This window comes from Nipponia nippon, unplaced genomic scaffold (genome assembly GCF_047370975.1).
Source record: "Nipponia nippon isolate SJK-2023a ecotype South Korea unplaced genomic scaffold, ASM4737097v1 scaffold_22, whole genome shotgun sequence".
NCBI lineage: Eukaryota > Metazoa > Chordata > Aves > Pelecaniformes > Threskiornithidae > Nipponia > Nipponia nippon.
Window position 1 is genome coordinate 411,217 of NW_028262339.1, and position 20,587 is coordinate 431,803.

Consider the following 20,587-nt stretch of genomic DNA (forward strand, 5'->3'; position numbering starts at 1 on the left):
TTTCTTCTCTTGGCCCAGCACTGCTACCCCTACCAACAGACCCAGTAGACTGATTTATACTGCAATATGTCATCTGCAATAATAACTGGCTTCATATTCAGCTCTTCATAGCATGCATGTAGAATAATGTTTCTCGTATCTCCAAAGAGTCCCAAAGTGCTTCCCAGGAACATGTAGCCAGTCTTCGTGTGATGGGAGCATGATGTCATTTGTGGAAAGCTGGGAAGAAATGAAATGTAAAGGGTGAGCAGGGTGTGCAGGTGACTGATTTCACATGCAAGAGCATAGAAAAATATGCAAAAGGGATTTGCTCAGCCCTAAACTGCACATCTTTTAAAAATGTCTTAATGGGGCAAAAGGTGGCAGATCACTACAGGTCAAAAGCAAAGTGCTATGTGAAGTTAAATAATTTAACATTTCCTTTCTGATAGTAAAGGATTTTGACTTTCTCCAAGCACAGGAGTTTTTTCCAACCAAAATAATCGGATGCATTCACATGATTCATGAAATACTTTGGTCAGCCCGAAACTGGGATTTTTTGCGACGCATTTAGGCTTGATAGCCCTGGCTGGAGACAGACCCAGGTATGAAGTGAAAAAGACTTGTTGCAGCTGCCTTGATGTGAAATAAAGGGGTTAATGGTATTGATACATGATGTACTATCAATATCAGTATGATATATGGTTGATGATATAACATTACCCAGTTCCAGTTCTGGCCCCTCCACCATCGGATATTTTCCACAGCCATTTCTAGATAATTTACCATTAATTAAAAAAAAAACAAAACCTTTAATAAAACGCTTGCTCCAGAGCTGGATTTATGTCTCTCTAGAACCTTTCAGACTAATCTGATCCCTGGACGTAAGGAGCTCGGCTCGCCAGTCACCAGCGAGCTGGGGAATTATTCTGCCAGGGTGTGATAAATCAGGATCAATGTGATCCCCCCCCAGCGCTGCTGGTGCCTGGGGCTGGATCGCTCGCCCCCCCATCTGCTCCCAGCAGATGCTCCTGTTTTGTAGGGGCTTGTTTGTCCCTTTCTCTTGGGACTGCAATGGCAACAGCTCAGCCCCACCGGAGGATCTCATAAATGAATGCATTAACCTGTTGAGCCACCCTACCAGCATCCCGGTACCTATAGACAGCATCCCTATACCCCGCTGGACCTTAAAGCAAGCAGCAAGGGTTTTTTCTGCAGAGCAGGCAATAAACTTAATAAACTGTCTTTTTAACCTGTCTCCTCCTATATTTTCAGCTGTTGACAAGGTGCTTGTGGGCTGCACATGTTCGCAGCTTATCTCAAGGGACTTGTTTTGATCCCAAAACAGATGCCAGCGCCGCGGCATGGGAACGCTGTCATGTCACCCCCCTCCCTGCAGGCTGCTCCTCTAAAGAGCATCCCCTTGGCCGGCGTTGCACCTTTTCAGGCTCTTAAGGGAATCTATTGGGAAAACTCTGGTTTGAATTTATCCCTCACTCTGTGTTTTGGTCCCAAATCTTGGCTGAGTCTTGAATTTGAGTGCTGTGAACCTTTCAGGATGCTGAAGGGAGATGCGGAAAGTGGAGTCATGGGGTGGGCAGCTGGTCGAGCTCGGGGAGAAGCTGCCATGCGGGGGCTCAGCATTGGCAGGGATCATTTGGGTTTGATTTTCTCCTCGTTGAGTTTGGTTTGGTGTTTGGTACAAGGAGAGATTTTGGGCTGCATGAGGCCTTGGGATGGACCTAGCCGAATTGGGCCTGGGGAGCTTGGGTGGATGGGGGCATGCAAGAACATCTTGGTGGGACACATGTATGGTTTCTTCGCCCCTCTAGAATACCTTCTTAATTAATAAATTGAAAGTAAGTCTACTGCGAGAGGTTTTTGCTTGTCATAGTTTTACTCACTGGCTTGTACTGGCTGCGGTACTTTTCTTTTTCAGTGGGGGGATGTTAAGCAGTGTGCCACAAACCCTTCACATGTAGCATAAGTTGGAGTATTCCTCTGTTGAAATGGCCGTGCTCTTTATAGCAGAGCTGTGTCTGCATCTGAGCTATGCAGAGCCAAGTGTATTATTAGAGTGGACATCACTGGGGCTGTAACTGTACACTGCTTCCCTTAGCAACCGTGGCCAACAACACATCAAACAGAAGGCTGATACCTTCTTTTAATAAAAAAAAACAACCAAACAAAAAAAACCCACCATGAAATGCACATCTTGACAAAGAGCAGCAGAGCCCACTGCAGAGCGCACGCCGGCCTCCAGCCAGAGCCAGTGCCTGGGATGTCCCTGCAGTTGGAAATGCCTTGGTGCAAGTGGAGAAGGGCTATTTGTTGCATACCCTATTGTATACCCTATGGCATACCCTAATACATACCCTGTTGTATACCCTATGGCATACTCTAATGCATATCCTATGGTATACCCTGTTGCATACCCTATTACATACCTTAATGCATACCCTATTGCATACTCTAATGGATACCCTATGGCACACCCTAATGCATACCCTGTGGCACAGCCTAATGCATATGCTGTTGCACACCCTATTGCATACCCTGTTGCATACCCTATTGCACATCCTAATGCATACCCTATGGCATACCCTATCACATACCCATGCAGGGTTTCTTCATCATCTTAGTTTAATCTCTTGATGCCCCAGAAATGGCCCTTCCTTGGTTCGGTGTCGTGCTTCTGTCTGGTTGTAGAAACTTGAGTCAAATCCCATGGGTTTTGGCAGAGGTTGAACTTGGGTTTCCATGGACTCAGCTGGGTTCAAGATGGTTGGTGTGACCACTTCTGGAAGAGTCAACCAAAATGGTGACCAAGCTCATAAAACAAAACCTGTTGTCATCAGCCCAGGCGGAGGATGGAAGAGGAAAATTCAGGTTGGAACCCTTCTTGGGCTGTAGATGTTGTGGCATTGGGTACTGGAGAATCAATCAGGGTGCAAAGGGAAGTGTTTACCACGCTGAGCATGAGGATTTGGGAGGAATGAGCTGAAATCCCTCCTTTCCTGTAGGCTTCCTCATCATCTGAGCAAACGACTTAACCTCCCAGTGATAGCAACCCTCTCTGCATCGTGGGGGTTGTGAAGATAAAGACACCGAGGGGAACTGTGGGAATTGGGATATGGAAGTAATACACATGGTTAATGCTGAAATGCAGACTTTTTTCCCCCCTTAACATGATTAAGGTCTGGGTCTTCTGCAGGGAACGGATTGTGGTTTGACGGAGGCGGAGGCAGGAGGATCCGAGTGTGGCTGGAGAGCATCTGACCTATATGCCACGTCCAGCATTGACTGCAAAACCCATTGGCCCTCTCTCTGTGTCTGTTTTTAATTTAATTTAATTACAGATGGTCCAGTGCATGCACAGAAAACACAGTGGTACCGATTGTCTTGCAAAAGGCGTTGCCCAGGAGACATCAGAGAGGTTGCTTCACCAAAAAATAGGGGGGAAAAGGGTCCCAAGGTCCCTGGAGCAAACTGCAAGGCCAGAAATATGTGTGTCTTGAGTGCCGCAGCGGTGAGGGTTTGCATGCTCAGCTCCATGGAGCGGCACCACATCCATCTCTTCGATCTGTGCATGAGCCCAGCGTCGCTGCCTTTGGTTTCTCTTCCAGAAGAGTTTGATTAGCTCTTCCCAAGGTGAGGTGGTGATTCAATGGGGAAAGCCTTCTTGGCTCAAGCTGCTCCCCACCGCTCTTCTCAGGGGATGAGGGACATCTCGGTGGGGAACCTCAGCCTTGATGTGTGCATGGGCTCTGCCAGCCCCACAGGAGCCCAGCACAGGCAGAGAAATAGCAAACGATGTTGTGTAAACAGCTTCATTTAGGGGTTTGCAGAACCCTGCAGAGCTTGGAAACCTTTTTCCTTCCGTTTCTGTGCTGATGTTGACAGTGCTGTCCTCGTTTTCTAAACCATGGTGGGACTCAACAGCGAAAGCTGCCTGCTAAATGCAGCTTTACAGATGGGATTTATTTTCTATACTCCCAGGGAATTCAAAGGCAATTCTAAATTCTTGCACACACATATATACGTAGTATATATACAGGCTTGGAGGGGGATGGGGAGTGCAGCCCCGTGGGTGGCTTTGAGGAGCATCCCCAGCTGCCTGCATCCTCCTGCTCTCAAGCACAGAGAAAAGGAGGAGCGGGAAGGAGATGTGTTCCCTCTCGTTTGCCCCAAATTGTGTCTCTGAAGATGCTCTGTAATTCTGTAACAGGGTGTTTATTATTTTATTTTTATTAATATTTATTTTATTATTTAATTTTAGTATTTTTAATACTTTTATAATTTTTTTATTATTTTATTGTTATTTTGCATAGTCATCCGGGGCCAAATGTAACCCGTGCAAGTGTCAGCAGCGGGCAGGAGAGGGAGCCAGGGGATCGGGCTGGCACCCTGCCTGCGCTGGCAGGTGAAGGGCAAAGCTGGGTATCAATTAGAGCTGGCTCCGCCGTTACCCGTGAGTCTGGCCAAGCCATCGCTGCCTGCCCATAGTAATAATGCTCACTCGGCTTTGCCATCGAGGTTACAGGAGCTGCTGGCAGACAGGTCCCATGCGGGTCTGTGAGTTATTGGAGAGCCCTGGATTAAATATCGAACTGCATGCTTTAAACTTGCCGCTTTTCCCGAGCAGAGAGATGGCTGTAGGAGCCGTCCGGCTCCTTCGCAGCCTTTCCGTGATGTGGGAACGTGGCGGGGGCAAGGGAGCGCCGAGCATCACCTCCTTGGAGGCTGATGGTGAGATGTGGGGGATTTAATGGAGTGCAAAAAGGGATTAACCCAAGATCTGGGATTTTAATGGAGTGCAAAAAGAAGGCAACAATTTCCCACTGATGGGAAGGAAGGGATGGGGACAGGAGCTGTTCCCCATGAGCACTAGGAGCCCTCCAAGCTGGGAATATCTGAGCGAGACCCCAGATTAAATCAGCTGCAGGGTTGCACTGCGCATCAGTCCTCAGCCCGAGCCCAGGGGTGGGTTTTGGGGCTCGCAGCCCCTCGACGAGTTGATTTGCAGCTGGAGGTGGCCATAGGGCCACCGACGTACCAGTGAGCATCACAGGCGGTGCCAAGGGGGTCATCCCCACTGCCCTGCTGGGGGCTGGAGTCCATCCAACGCAGCCACGCTCATGGCTCTGCACAGAGAAGGTGTTTAGTTTTGAGTAGCAGAGCATCGTGCAGTTGAGAGATTGGCGGGAAGCAGGACTAAGTTGCAAAAAAAAAAAAAAAAGCCTTAGAGTTTAGAGAATGGCATATTTGACTGGAATTCAATGTGCTGATAAGATTTTATATTGCAATGTTCAGGTGTATCATGAAAAAATAGCCATCACCTTTACTCTGTAAATAAGTTGTATGTGGTTTCTCCTGGCTCCTTTTCATCCTGGAGGGTCCGAGGCTGCAAGGTGGGGACCAGCCCCTGCTCCAGCATGTGGTGTGACCTCAGGGATGGTACTTGGTGTCCCATCGTCTCCGCTGGCCAGTGGATGTCCTATCTGGGCATCTTCCAGTGGTGGTGGGACTCTGGAGGTTCCTCTTGGTCCTGCAGGCTGGTGGTGAGCAACATCAGGAGCATCCCCGGCTGAGCTGCTGCCTGCTGCTGCCTGCTGCTTGCTGCTGCTACCTGCTAAAAGCACAGCCAAGTTCAGACCAGGGGGCTTTGGGTGGTGGGACCGGTGCACACCCTGTGTATGGGCTGCAGAAGAAAGGCAGCACGGAGCAGAGGCTCCACTGGGCTCTAGGTGGAGACTGCAGACTGCGTAGCCTGCCTGCAGCCTGCCTGCAGCTCTGGGCCAGATCCAGGCAGCGGGCTACCGGTGGGGTGGGCTTCTAGCTGCTCCCAGACATTGCTGGTGGATGAGGATGCTCGGGGCCACGCAGGGTCCCTCTGGGGCTTTGGTAGGAGAGGCAGAAAAAAAAAAAAGCCTCGAAATCCATTTATCCATTGACTGAGAGGTAAGGAAATGCCTAAGGACCCCCCTCCACCCACTACACCGCAGGCAGGTGGGGCACTTCAGCGTTGAGAACCCCTCAGACCAGGCTGGACTGGCATCAGCTCCAGCTCGCCGTTTTCTCCTGAAAGGCTCAAATCCAACCCCGGGATGTGGGAACACATTTCTGCCAGCCCAGCGACTCAGCCGGCCAAAGCACCCTCCTGCCAGACCATCTGCTCCTGCCTGCTCCGGCATAAATCTGGCTCAGGCTGCTGCAGCCGCCCTGAGGTGGGGATTTCAGGATGCTGTAGGGTTGGAAGTTCCCTGCTACCGGTACCCACAGCCGCCCTGCCATCCCCAGCCCTGCTCTTAGCTGGTTCCCTTCACCTTGCCTGGGGATAGGATTTTCAGAGGCTCATTGGGACCCTGCAATGTGTCACCCTGCCTGGGACCCAGCCTGCGAACCTCCACGTCCCCCAGTTGCTTTGCTAGGGGATGAAGCATCCTTCTGGCAGAGGAGCATGCTGGAGAAGCAGGTGCCAGGGACATCACCTCCTGAGCCAAGGCCAGAGCAAACACAGGTGCCAGCGTCAGCCCAGAGCTGGGATTTGGGTAGAAGGACACTGGAGAGTGCAGCATCTCTTTTTTTTTCTGGGAAGGGGGGAAAATGGGATAGCTTGTGCTTTGCCCATCCCTGGCATTGCTTGGCCGCAGGTGCACAGGATACGGGGGATGCTCTTCTGCTTGCCAGCAGGAAATCTCTTTTTTTTAAGGATTTCTAGCTGAGCCACAAGAATTTGTGCTGAATTCGGTTTCCAACTGAGTGGGCTTGATTGACGTGGATTTTGGCTGGTCTTTACAGCTGGCCTGCTGTGGTGGCACACAGAGACATGGTCCCATGGGACCTGCAGCGCGGGTGGCACTGCGCGGGCACTCTCAGCACCCTCCGGCCAGGCTTAGGCTCAGTTTTTTCACTGCTGGATGTTTTTGTGTGTACCTACCTGTCAAAATCTGAATTTGGAGAATCAATGCTGCTGTGGAGTCCACGTCCCCGTTACCTCCTCTGTGGCTATCATTTTGCACAGCCTTATCTTTTCCTGCTGCTGACACTTAAACAAGCATATGCAAAATGATGACGTGAAGTGACTTTGGTGGGAAGAGTCCCGGGAGCGGAGGAGCTGGAGGATACACAGCGGGTGAGAAATGGGATGCACGAGGAGTGTTTCAGGTCTCTGTCCCACGCCTGGCCAGCAAACAGAGCTGATACCAGTGCAAAACACAGCACCCGAGGACAGGAGCAAACGAAGTGTGGCTGGATGATGCCACCTCATCGTCACATGTCCTCTGGTCTGATCAGTGGTGCTGCCACCCATGGGGTCCCCCCCCGTGCTCTCTCTGCTCGCCAAGCATCCAAAACCAGTGCTTCCTTTTCCCTTCCCAGTGATAAATTCTTCCACTTTTCTTTCTTTCTTTCTTCCTTCCTTTCTTTCTTTCTTCCTTTCTTTCTTTCTTCCTTTCTTTCTTTCTTTCTTCCTTTCTTCCTTTCTTTCTTCCTTTCTTCCTTTCTTCCTTTCTTCCTTTCTTTCTTTCTTCCTTTCTTCCTTTCTTTCTTTCTTCCTTTCTTTCTTTTTCTTTCTTCCTTTCTTTCTCTCTCTCTTCCTTCCTTTCTTCCTTTCTTCCTTTCTTCCTTTCTTCCTTTCTTCCTTTCTTCCTTTCTTCCTTTCTTTCTTTCTTTCTTTCTTCCTTTCTTTCTTTTTCTTTCTTCCTTTCTTTCTTTCTTTCTTCCTTTCTTTCTTCCTTTCTTCCTTTCTTCCTTTCTTCCTTTCTTCCTTTCTTCCTTTCTTCCTTTCTTCCTTCCTTTCTTCCTTTCTTTCTTCCTTTCTTCCTTTCTTCCTTTCTTCCTTTCTTCCTTTCTTTCTTTCTTCCTTTCTTTCTTTTTCTTTCTTCCTTTCTTTCTTTCTTTCTTTCTTCCTTTCTTTTTTCCTTTCTTTCTTTCTTTCTTTCTTTCTTTCTTTCTTTCTTTCTTTCTTTCTTTCTTTCTTTCTTTTTTTTAATTACTATTGCTCTGCATATTATTTTTTTAATAAAGAGGGGGTGGGAGGAGCATCTCTGGCAGCACTGGGAACCCAAACCCAGCGATATCACCTCCAGTCCAGGAGCAGCAGGAACTAAAAGCGAAGACAGCGAGAGCAAAGTGTGCACCGGATAAGGAAACAGTGTCAGGCTGGAAAAACAAAACCTTTCCATTTCTGCTTTGTTAATAAGAATAAGGTGTGTTTCCCTGCATCCCTTTAATATTCCGGCCCATGCCATCTGGTGGTCTTACGGTGACGCTCACAGTCAGCCGCTCCGCCAATATGCTGCAAAATATGCCATGGTAATCATGAGCATCCCTTTAGAGACAGAAAGTTTGGAGGGATCAAGGGGTTTTGCAGGTTAATGTTGTTTTCTGCAGCTCTTTTCTGTAATCTCAGCTTTTCTGGCATGGATGGGCAGCTTCAGAGGCATTGTAGGGTGCTCTGTACCTGCATGCTTCAGGGAATGAGCAGAAAAGATTAACGCATCTTTTACATCCATTAAAAATGACCAAAAAAAAAATAGCCAAATACATTTACTATAGCAGAAGCTCCCTGGCTTCATAGGATTTGTAAATATTATCCCCTGAGAAAGATTTTCTGAGCTCTTTTGTGTAAATAACATTTTTTAGCAGGCTGGTACTTCACCTCCAGGTCCCGGCTTTCAGTGGTCGCTTGTTCCCAATCCCAGGGAGCCCAGAGCTGCATTTCCAGCAGGGAGCTCTAGCACCGGTACCCAATGCCCGTCGGATGCTTGGCCACAGCAGTGGGAGAGACAGGGTGAAAAGCAGGTGGAGGAGATAAGAGGGTTGTCAGCCCCTTTGCTTTCCAGCATGTTTGCTCAGCAATGTTGAGTGCTGGGCCAGAGCCACCACCTCCCTGCAGACTAAACAGTTGCACTGTTTTCTCCCATGACCAAAAGAATTTAGAAAAGGGTCCTGGTATGAAACTTTACACGAACTCTGGGTGCCACGAATATCTCTGGCTGGGAGTCTGTTAACTCCTCTGGTTCCCTTCTTGCCCATGCAGTTCTGACTCTGGGCAGATGAAGGGAAAACTCATCCCATGATGAATCTGGCCGGCTGCCTGCACGACCCCTGGTGCTCTCCCACCCGCCGCATTTTTGTGCATGTCTTAATTTTTTTTTGCTTTCTTTTAAAGGAGAAAGCCAAGATCTCTGGCCATAATAGAGCTCTGGGGTCCTCAGTACAAGAGAGACATGGACCTGTTGGAGTGAGTTCAGAGGAGGTCACAAAAATGATCTGAGGGATGGAACACCTCTCCTGTGAGGAAAGGCTGAGAGAGTTGGGGTTGTTCAGCCTGGAGAAGAGAAGGCTCCAGGGAGACCTTATTGCAGCCTTTCAGTACTTAAAGGGGGCTTAGAAGAAAGACGGGGACAGACTTTTTAGCAGGGCCTGTAGCAATAGGACAAGGGATAATGGTTTTAAACTAAAGGAGGGTAGATTCAGACTAGATATAAGGAAGAAATGTTTTACGATGAGGGTAGTGAAACACTGGAAGAGGTTGTCCAGAGAGGTGGTAGATGCCCCATCCCTGGAAACATTCAAGGTCAGGTTGGAGGGGGCTCTGAGCAACCTGATCTAGTTGAAGATGTCCCTGCTCATTGCAGGGGGGATGGACTAGATGACCTTTAAAGGTCCCTTCCATCCCAAACCATTCTATGATTCTATAATGCAAAGAGGCAACACAGCTGTTTGGGTTTGGAAACATCTAATAGCTGCTTGGCATGTGCATAGCCAAGGACACAAGGGGCAAAGCAATGAGGACTGAGGCGGGTGGTGCAGGTGCTTCCCTACCTCCATGGAGCAGCAAAGCACAGCATCTTCCTTCACATCCTGAGATTGCAACAACTGCAAAAGAGAGAAGACAGAGGCGGTGAGAAGTGCGTGACCTCCTCCCTTATGACCTTTCTTCCATCTCTTCGTCCAGCTTGGCTTTTGACACTTCCAGGAGGAAAAGGCAGAAAATCAGAAAGAGGGGAAGAAAGAGATTATCAAAACAGACTTTTTAGTAGGGACTGTAGCAATAGGACAAGGCGTAATGGTTTTAAACTAAGAGAGGGTAGATTCAGACTAGATATAAGGAAGAAATGTTTTACGCTGAGGGTGGTGAAACACTGGAACAGGTTGCCCAGAGACGCTGTAGATGCCTCATCCCCAGAAACATTCAGGGTCAGACTGGACAGGGCTCTGAGCAACCTGATCTAGTTGCAGATGTCCCTGCCCATTGCAGGGGGGTTGGACTAGATGACCTTTAAAGGTCCCTTCCCACCCAAACCATTCTGTGATTCTATGATGATTCTGTAATGCCCCATGCCTCTTGGACCTGTTTGTGGCCATCTGTGTGTATTGAGGTCCATCTGAAGGTTGTCCGCTTCCCTGTGCCACCCGGCTCGGAGGCTTCCACCACAGGGGCAGGTTTTGGGGATGCGGGAAGCCACCAGGGCTTCATTTATCCATCAGTCCTGGCTTGCAGAGAAGCAGAGGTTGAGCATCAGTGTCTTGCACTCCACAGCCAGCTTAGCAGATTGATGGTCCCAACCCCATGGTGAATGACCACCAGGCACATACTCGCTAGAAAGGTCTTAGCATCCCGCAGGGAAAGCATCCTGCTGCCAGCTCCCAGGCACCCAGGAAAATCCCTCCTAGGACTGAGCCGGTGAATACCAGGAGTGCCAGTGCAGAAAAGCTCCTAACGGCAAACGGGATTAGCTGCCTGCTTTTTTTCCCTGCCTGGTTTCATTCATCTGCGGGCAGGCTGGCGTTTCAATCGGCACAGCTTCATTTCGAATGCAAGCTGCATTTCTCCATCGATGGTGCGTGGACAAAGCAGCACCTGCCTCCACAGCCATGTTTCCTCCTCTTATATCCCTCTTTGCAAACTTGGACCATCCCCATAGACCCCTCGGCACCTCCGCCTTATGAAGAGGACACATTGCATGTGCAGAGCTTAAAATAAGAATGCAAAATCCCCCCGGGCTGCAAAGCTGGGCGTCTCCGGCTGCGGCATTTGCAAGTGGGATCCATCCATCAGCCTCTGTCGAGGTCCCAGTCATCGCCCCAAGTTGGCATTGGGCATGGGATGGGTGTTTTTTCAGGCACAGAAGCGACCTCTGAGCAGATGCTTGGCATGGTGTTGGGGCTCAAACCTTGTCCTGATGCAGGGAAGGGCTTGAAAACTGCCCATCAAACCATCCACACACATATAAAACAGCCCCTATAAACTTGCTTGGGGGATTTCTTGAAACCGGCATGGTTTAACACTGAGCTCATGCTTTAGGGAATGCAGCCCATGGGTTGGGAGATTTATATTAATATATTTTTCCATGCAGTGGGAGTGCCAGCACTGCTGCGGATGCTGGGATGGGCAGGAATCCACTGTGCTTGATCCTCTCTCTTCCTACCAACTCTGTGTAGCAGGGAGGGGATTGCTGGCCTGGGGACGAGATGCTCTTGGAGACATGGATGCTTTGCCCCCATCTCAGGGAATGGCTGCCTGGGAGAGAATGCACAGTGTCTCCCAATATCCAAAGGTGACCCGAGGTTTTCCCATGCACGCTCGCAAAGGCAAAGGGCACGTCGCTGCCTCAGGGATCCCGCAGCACCGGGACTTAAACGAATATAACAAGGATCTTCTGCAACACTCCAGAGGAGCAAGCCTGCTGAGTGGGAGCTGCCTCCTACAGGCATTACAGCCATGGGGTGTCTGCAGGGCCGGGTCAAATGGGCGTCCTGGCTGCTCTGACGACAACCCAGCAAGGAAATTAATTTGTATTCCTTCGTGGTTCCTTGTCTCCCCACCAGTCCCTCTCCATGGGACTGAGAGGTTGGCTTCTGGCTCTCAAAGGTATCATTAGTTCCCTATGTCTGTGTGTCCTGCTGTCTGTCTGTGTCCCTCTGCTCGCTTGTAAGGTCTGGCTGGGGCAGGCAAATATGTTTTGTTGTGTGATTGTGTCTGTGTTCATGGGATAACAGGGCTTTAAAGTGGTGATAAACTGCTGTTACCCAGCCGAGCTGACACCCTGGCATGCATTTGGGAATCCAGAAAGGTGCTAGATAGGAAGGGCGTCAATAAAAATTAAGTAACGAGGAAGACAACTCTGTCACCTGGGTACCGCTGGAGGAGGTGCTGGCAAACATCCTCTGGTGAAGCAACCGGAGCTCCCAGAGCATCCCACTCTCTTTTCCAGAGTATTTCTGCTCTGTGCATTATCCCACTTGAAAACTATTTGGAGAAATAGTCCTGCGATAACATGGTATAAGCCTTGGTAACTCAGCGGAGATGCGAATGTGTTCTGGTGGAAATGAGATTTGCTCCAATTCAGCGGTAAGCTCTGCTGACCCGTGGGAGACGGTGTCTTCCCAGGACATGGCCACATCTCAACTCTGATGTTTTCCCCTCCACAAGAGAAAAGAAGAAGGAGATAACAGGAGACCAGGGGATTTCCTTTGGGCTGCCCCTTCTCCCTGCTCTGCTTTCTCTGCACTCAAAGGGTCATTAAAGAAGATTTTTACACCAGGACAAAATGGTGTTTGCTGTTCGTGGTGTGCAGACCATGCTACTTCACCCTCCTGGTCATCTCAGAGCATCCACTGAGACAGTGCTCCAAAATCTCTAGCAACTGCTCAATTAACAGCAATGCTTTTCTGTTTGCACATCCATTATTATGTTCCCACCTGGGTGATTTAAACCTCGACTGAATCAATAATTAACTGCTTGCACCTCTGCGGCCCCTGAGGACCTCAGAGACATCACTGGCTCAAGCCATGAGACGCCCACGTCGGGTGGGTAATTGCCGTTGATCCCAGATTTGGAGCCAGACAGAGAGGTCATGGCGAGACCAGGGGGCAGGAGGTTCAAGTGACTACCCGCTTGGTCACCTCGGGGTGTTTGGAGACGTGGGAAGTACCCACAACTCCTGTTGGCTCTGGTTAGCAGCTGCCTCGGTTACCCAAACCTGAGGAATTTAAAATTCACGGGTGTTCCTGATCCTGGGAGTTTGCTCAGCATCTCCTTTAGAAGAACCAGGAGTTTTCTGACCTTACTTGCCCAAATCCTTTTGAGAGGAATAAGCACTATTTGTGTCTGTCCAATGGCTGCAGGATCTTTGGTGAATTTTTCTTGTAGAATTGGTCAGTGGCATTTAATGCAAGTTATATTATATATCATCTGGGGGTCGGCTGATGGGTGGTAGGTGCCCACAGGGTGGTGGTCACAGTCCTGGTAACCTGGACCTTCACCATGCGATGCATTTTGGAGACCTCTGTGATTAGAAACGTTCACAGAGCTGTGGCCATCATGAAACCAGGTCCACACTGAATGCCACCAGTAGGATTTGCTGCTCTTCCCAAAGTGGCCAAAACACCCCAAGAAGCTGGTGCACATTCATCTGGTGCAGATCCAGCTTGGAGGAAACAGCGTGATGAAAGTTTGTGGGAGTGAAATGCCTCATGGCTGGGTGAAGCCAGGACCTTTGCAAGGCTGGGCACAGGGTGTCATCTGTAATTTAAAAGCTTTATCTGCTTTAAATGTTAATAGCTCCTTTGTTGGAGTAATAATAATTGCTGTGATTTGCATGTCTCAGTCACACGCCCCAAAGCACTTTGCAGAGGAAGATGAGTAAATCGTTCCCAGTTGCCATCTGGGAAGTCAGGGTACAGAGGTGATGGGAGCCCATGCAGGACTGGAAATAAATCTCCGTCTCATGTGCTGTGGTTGCCCAGTCCTGAGTGGAAGCTGTTGGCTCAAAGCAGGTTTTCTATCATCGTCTTACTCTGCTTTGTCTGATTGTCCCTGGGCTGGCAGTAGCATGGGCAGGGATCCTGTGGTGGGATCTCAGTATGGTTTGGTCCTCAGGGAGTGTCGGCGGGGTGCAGGCAGAGAGGCCTGGAGCATTGCTGCGGGTGGTTGGATGAAGAGCAGAGCCCAAGGAAGATCTGATGGTCCCACCATCTCCGGTGGTTTAGTACAGCAAAGGAGCATGTGGAGTGAGATGTTCCTGATGAAGCTGTGGGTGATAGCTCTGAGACCCCAAGCATCCATGGGCAGAGGTGTTCAATCACTCCCTGGTGCTGCCACAGGTTTCTCCAGCACCTCCTGATCTTCTTTTGAACACCAGTACTATAAACTACTCATCTCACTGGGTTATACTCCCCAGAAAGCAAAGCTACACTCCAGAGCCTTCTCCAAGCCAGGACCTAAATACAAGTATTATTTAAATTATAAACAGGGAATAATGCAGCAATGTTAAGTGTGTTATTGGAGTCCTTTCTAGGAGGGTTTGGGGAGGGAGCAGGCAGAGGGTGTGCTCCTCCAGGAGACCAACAAGGGACGGATGCTGTCTCAGCCCCTACCTGCCAGCTCCCTCGTCCAACCCATTTTATTTGTCTCAGGCCCTTTCCAAAGAACCATTTAAGGCTCCAACCTTTTGTAGCACATTGCCAGTAAGATCAAGTATTTAGCACAGCCTCTCTCAGCTTTTGATATAGCGCCTAGCACTGATATCTAAGTGTTATATATTTCTTTTTGCGCAGTATTTCTGACTCAGTATTTCCTGCCTCCTTGACAATGACTGAGTAAACAGCAGGGCTGCCAGAGGAAGAGCCCTGTGTTTACAGAGCAACAAGTCCAAATGTGTCTTTTTTTCTTTCCATCAGAAGGTGGCAATGCTTAAATTAACCCTCATTTTTATCCCACACTAAACTTTTGCCCTCTAACTTGCTGCTGACAGTCAGCCATGAGTTGGTGGGCCCAGATCTGGGGAAAAGTTATTTGGGACTTGTCTTAAAAAAAGTGTGGCGAACTCCCAAGGGATGAACTTTCGGCTGCAGCTGTCTAGGCTGGAGCGAGGGCTTAGGTCCGATGGCAAAATGCTGCTTCTCGTCCTGCTTGACTCTGCTGCCCACCAAAAATGGTAGAGGATGGATTTTCCTCCTCTCCCATGGAGTAGCCAGTCCTCTTGGCTCTTCTAGCTCGGTCCTGGTGTTGGAGAGGTCTCATGTCTGGGCCAAGAAAGGATGGCATTGCATGAGCTGCATCTACACTGAGAATGAGGGTGGGCTTTCACTTAGTTGCAAGAGTGGAGAGCTCCAAGATAAAGGCATTTTCTATTTCCATTGCTGGCAGGAGCTTCAGCCAAGCTTGGAAAGGGTCCAACGGGGGATGTCAGAGGGTGGGCTGAGCCGTGGCCCATCTCTATCATGCATGAACACAGGCCACCCCTGACCTACCCATCACGCATGGTGAGGCCCAACGTGATGAACATGCTTAGCCTTGAGGTTTATGCCCCAAACTTGTCCTGTATGAGACCTCTTTAGAGGTCTCCTTAGCATCCCCCCACTTGCTGCATGGTTTCCCAATGAACTCTTATCCCAAACCAGGCAGAGAAGGGAGGTCAACCCTGCTACCTGGTATAAATACATTTTATTTTAAACTATAGGCACTGAAGGAAGGTCATCCAGTAAACACGCCCAGATTATCTACAGGCCAGGGCACCCCCAAATTAGTAATACAATTCATGTTTAAAAATACAGCCAAACTGATGAAAGATCATTTGCTTACTGCCCTGACATCACCACCTAAACATGGGGCAAGCCAATCCACAGGTTATTTTTATATAACTCCGTGAGGCATTTCCAGAGCAAATAGAGTTCACTGGGCAGGGCAGAGACCTGGCCGTCTGGTTTCAGCGCTCTTCAGCCTCCTCAAGGCTTCTCATTGGTGGTGTGGAGGGCTGCGGGTCAGGGCGCAGCTCCATCGGATGTGCCCTGGGCACGTGGGACATGGGTTTTGTTCTCCATTGAACCACTCTTCACTGCTGGGAAGCTCTTCACCTCTCCCATGCTCTTGATCTGTCTCATCTGTTTTGGTTGCAAACCCTTTGGAGAAGCAATTGAGTTGCTCTCCACATTCTCCATGCCCGGCATGATGGGTCATGGGTCCTGCTGCCAACATGCAGCCAGGTAAATAGCACCTGTAACTCCATTGACCAAATTACCTAGATGACAGCAGTGGTCTTCTCAAACATGGACACCCCAAGGGAGGTGGGACACCTCTGCATGGGCAGCATTCATGTTGGCTTGCCCATCTGTATGTGCCATGGTACTGATCAAACCTGCTGTCTGAAGGCCAAATTTAAGGACAAAGCCCCCTGTGCCACCTTCCTCCTGCCCACTGTGACACTGGTGTAGCCCCACCCTGTGGGGCCAAAGCAGATGGGTATCTCAGGATGCTTCATGACAGCCCTGGTGCTGCAAGTCCAGCTACCATGGAGGCTCAGCTCCTGGCAAGCCCAACTCTTGCCTGTAGGCAGGCATGGTCCAGAAAACATAATTCCTACCTCTGGCAAGGTGCTTTTCCTACTTTGTTGATGATGTATTGGAGTCTCATGGAATCGGTATCAGCACCCCTTTTGCAGAGTACATGCAAACGGTCCCCTTTTGCTCCCAGGGAGTTGCTCCATGGCTACCGGTGAAATTTGGCCCAACCTGAGGCTGCAAATGGAGCAAAATTATTCCAACTGTGGTATCATGTTCTGGGTCAAAATGTTCACAGTGACCTCTATGTCCATCCCGCGTTATGTCCCCCACTCCTGTCCTTTGTGGCGGTCCATGAAAGTCTGCATGAACTTTCTGGTGACTTGGGGGGATTGGGAGAGCACCTGAGTCCCTTTTCTTTTGGTAGGGTTGTCTTCTTCAGCTGCAAAGCTGGGGAGAGAGTGTTCATTGATGTCTCTGCTGGGTGGCATCACCCACTGGGTGCTGTAGGATGAAAAAAAGAGGGTGCTGGGTGGTGGCATCCCTTCCTGCCCAGCTCCCATCCCAGGCCTGATGAGTTTGGTCTGGTGGTTGTTTTATGGAAATTTTTTGGTTGGCTGGTTGGTTTGGTGGATTTTTTACAGAAAATACTGTTTTAAACAGAAAATATTGAAGTTTCAGGTTTTTGTCTTGTAAGGCTGCAGAACAGGGTGATGTGTTTAAAGCAGGAATGGGAAGGGGGAGAGTTTCCTCCAGTGGTTTTTATTCTTTCCCAGTAATCTGGGACCGCAGAACCCGTGCCGTTATCGTGAGCTACTAGGAATTTCCCAGCGTACCCCAGGGATCCCAAAATATGGCCCGGCTCCTGGGGAGCATCAGTGTGGACCTTCCCAGGCAGGACAGGGGTCCGCTGGGGGGCATCCAACCTGGGAGGAGCAGGATGGCTCAAGGGCTGGAGCCAGGTGAGATGCTGCATAAGATGCGGGAGACAGCTCAGTGCCAGGGGATGGAGAGGTCTCGGGCATCAAGGAAGAGCTCCAGGGTTCAAAGGGTGCTTTTTGACCCAGGGCAGAGGTGGCCAGTGGGTGACCTTATGGGTGGGCAAGGATGGAGGTCCCTGTTGGTGCAGACAAGGGGCATGGGATGCTCTTGCTTGTTTTTTTAATTTCTCAATAGTCAGGAGGTCATTTCTCTTTGACTTTTTTTTTTATTAAAATTCAAGTGAAAACTCCAGAACAAGTAATTTGGTAACCCTGGGGTGATAACCTGAGCTGGCAAATAACTCTTCTCCATCACTGCCCTGGGACTGGCTGGATAATGAAAGGATGAACTCTGCAAACTCCCTCAGAGAGTCTGAAAAGACCCAACAGGATTTGGCTGCAGGTTGACTTCGGAGTCGCAGGCACAGTTGGGCAATTCCCTTATAGAAATGGGTGTGGAGAGGAATTAGTCATCACTGTTTGGTTAATAAGTGCCTCGGTTATTTTACAAGTCTTTTTCCTGCATATACAAATATATTATTTTTTTTTCCTTTTGTAATGAAACATATAAATAGCTCCTGTCTTGGATCTTCTATGCATACGGTTGTGTCATGAAAATAATAATTGCACTTTTGCCTGGCTTTCTTTAGCAGCTGCTTTACTTACCTTTGTTTCAAAAGAAAGATCTCCCGTGTATTGTCCAGGGCATGAGAGCAAACTTTTGTGTGGCGGCTTTTATATCTCCTTGACTTTGCAGAGTGCAGCTGCAGGTCAGAGCATTCGCAGCAGAAAAGCCCTTTGTCTCAAGCAGTAGGAATAAACTGAGATGAAAAAGATATAAGATAATTTATTTAGTTGCTGGATTTCAAATGTTGTGCAACCTGCACTGGGAACACACGGTGTTGAGAATGAACTTGCCCTGTTCTTTAATTTTCCCCTACTTAGTGTCTACTAATTTTTAATATCGAGGAAAGGTCACTATGGAGACAGACAAGCAAAGTCATGTGGGATAGCTTGCAAGAAGCTCTGCAGCATTGCTGAGAGCCCAGGGAAACCCTCTTGGCTCTGAGTGTGATGCACTCTCTTGTGCCATCCTCTAGAAAGGTTTTTATTTGCTTTTCTGTGTTGCCCCTTGCTCTTTGCCACACACTCCCAGCACACATATCCCTTTTCATATCCTGCCTTCAGGCAAACCCCTTTTTTTCTCCCCAGCTGGACGGCTGATGGGGAGGCAGCTATCTCCCTGCACGCTTCCTCCTGATGTTGCTCCATAAATCACGTCATTCGGATAATCCTTGGTCATAGCAACCATCAGCTCAGGAGCAGGGTGACCTTTCAATGCCAAGCCCAGGCTGCCCTGAATTTCTTCTGGTCGGGCAGGGAGCCAGTCTCTGCCATAATTTTGTGAGACCCCAGGGAGCAACCAGGCCATTAGGATGCCCCTGGCTTGTCACTGAGTCTGCTGAAGATACTGGAATGAATGGACTGGGCAGGACCACTTGGACCACCAAGCCCAGCATGGCCACCAGCATTTATTGCGTTTCCTCTGCATTTCATTTAACCTCTTTGTTGCTGCTTTTATTCAATCTTGGTTGTGCATATGGAAAAGAGTCCCCGTGTCTGTCCGAGGGCACAGGGGACACCATCTCTAGCACAAGCTGTGACAGTTATTGCAGGGGTTGGTGATATTTCTACAGTACCTGCTTTCTGGTGGCTTTGCTGTGTTGAAATTCCAGCCACTCCGCGTGCGTTGAGTAATCTCCCCGCTGTTACTAAAGAGTCAGTCTGTCTGTCTTCCTCCCCCCACCCTGAGTTTCAATTTCCTCCTAATTCTTTCTCTAGACAGTTGCCTCTCCCATGGCGATGCGGTTTTGCTGATGCAGCCTGTTGTCTCTGTCCCTCTTGCAGAAGGATTTCACCATGCGGGAGGAGTTGCAGCAGCGGGACGTGGAGCGCTGGCTGGGGTTCATCACCTTTCTCTGCGAAGTCTTCGGCACCATGAGGAGCAGCACCGGAGAGCCCTTTCGAGTCCTTGTCTGCCCCATTTATACCTGCCTCAGGGAGGTAAATGCCTTCAGAGTTTGTCCTTCTCCACCTGCGGGCCAAGCCGTTGTGTTGCAGTGCTGAGGTGCCCATGATTCGTAGATGTTTGCTTTATGATTCCTAGAGGTTTGCTTTGCCAGCATCAACACTTCTCACCCTGAAAGTACCTACATCTGCAGGGATGCTTGGCTTTTTTTTTATTGTGTTTCTGCTAATTAAAAGCATGTGCTCCAAGCAAGACCCCTTTGTCCAAGGGTTCGCAAAGCCCAACAGTTGGGATCGCAAACCCAACATTTGAGTTTGCAAATCCCAACGTTGCGAAAATCCCCACCGAAGGGGCTTAAAAAGCTTCTTAAAACCAGGTAAAGCCACCTGAATAGATGAGACAGACTGAGGGGAGGAAAGAGGGAGAGAGGTGTATGTCCTTACTCCCCACCTAGTGCAGCAGAAACCCAGCCCTGCCACCAGGGCTGGGGACATTTCAGAACCTGATGAGTTCATTTCAGAGCCTGAGCTCCCCATGGTTCGGGGTGGTGGCAGAAACCTCTCTGAGGACAAACAGAAAAGGCAACTCAAGTGTTAATGTTCAGTAGAGCAGGAGAGGGCTTTCCTCCATCCTGTTTTAAAGACGGTTTGTCTCCTGCTGCTGTCTGTAGAAGACTTTCTCAGAAAAATCTGCCTCGTTGCCCAGGATGGGAGCTGTGAATCTCAAATTGTCAGTAGTGTTTCTGTCAGGCCATAAATAACTCGCTGTATAATAAGTTCTCTGCTAGACCTTGGGCAAGGGAAGGATAAAGAAACTGCCGGCGATGACTTTTTTACACGCATGGGAAGTTTTCTGTGAATGCAAACACATCATAAACATTTTGTCTTTGCAGTAATATTGTAGGTAGGGTTCACAGACGGTGACTGTAGCAGTGAGAAAGAGCCCAGGCATCGTGACGAGGCACACATATCCAGAGGAGGAGGTGGGAGAGGGATGCTAAGAATAGCCTAACTTCCCCAAAATCTCTGCCCACAGCAGTATGTGTCACCTTATGGGGAAGATCTTGGTGTCTAGCAAAGTCCCCGTTCCCCTCCACTTCCCATCACAGTTGTGACGCAACCCAACCCTAATTTTGCCAGGATTTTTCCCTACCCACTCCTGTCTGCCCTCACTGCGCCGTCACAGTCCCTCTTGTCGCCTTGCCGGTATGTGGGACACGGTGGTGATCTAGAGGTGCGCAGAAGGACATAAATTTCACGTATCAGGGATATTTTTTGCTACAGGGCAGCTCCATAAAAAACCTTTACTA

At 49.2% G+C, this 20,587-nt stretch overlaps 1 protein-coding gene across 4 annotated transcripts in view; it reads left to right on the forward strand.

Annotated features, from left to right (window-relative positions):
- The window catches only part of CTIF (cap binding complex dependent translation initiation factor), a 142,288-nt gene that overhangs the window by 100,956 nt on the left and 20,745 nt on the right, over nucleotides 1–20,587 (forward strand). For all 4 annotated transcript variants that reach the window (XM_087760435.1, XM_087760437.1, XM_087760438.1 and 1 more), the window contains one exon: nucleotides 19,158–19,313. In XM_087760435.1, the coding sequence (XP_087616561.1) occupies nucleotides 19,158–19,313 (156 nt within the window). The remainder of the gene's footprint in view (nucleotides 1–19,157; nucleotides 19,314–20,587) is intronic.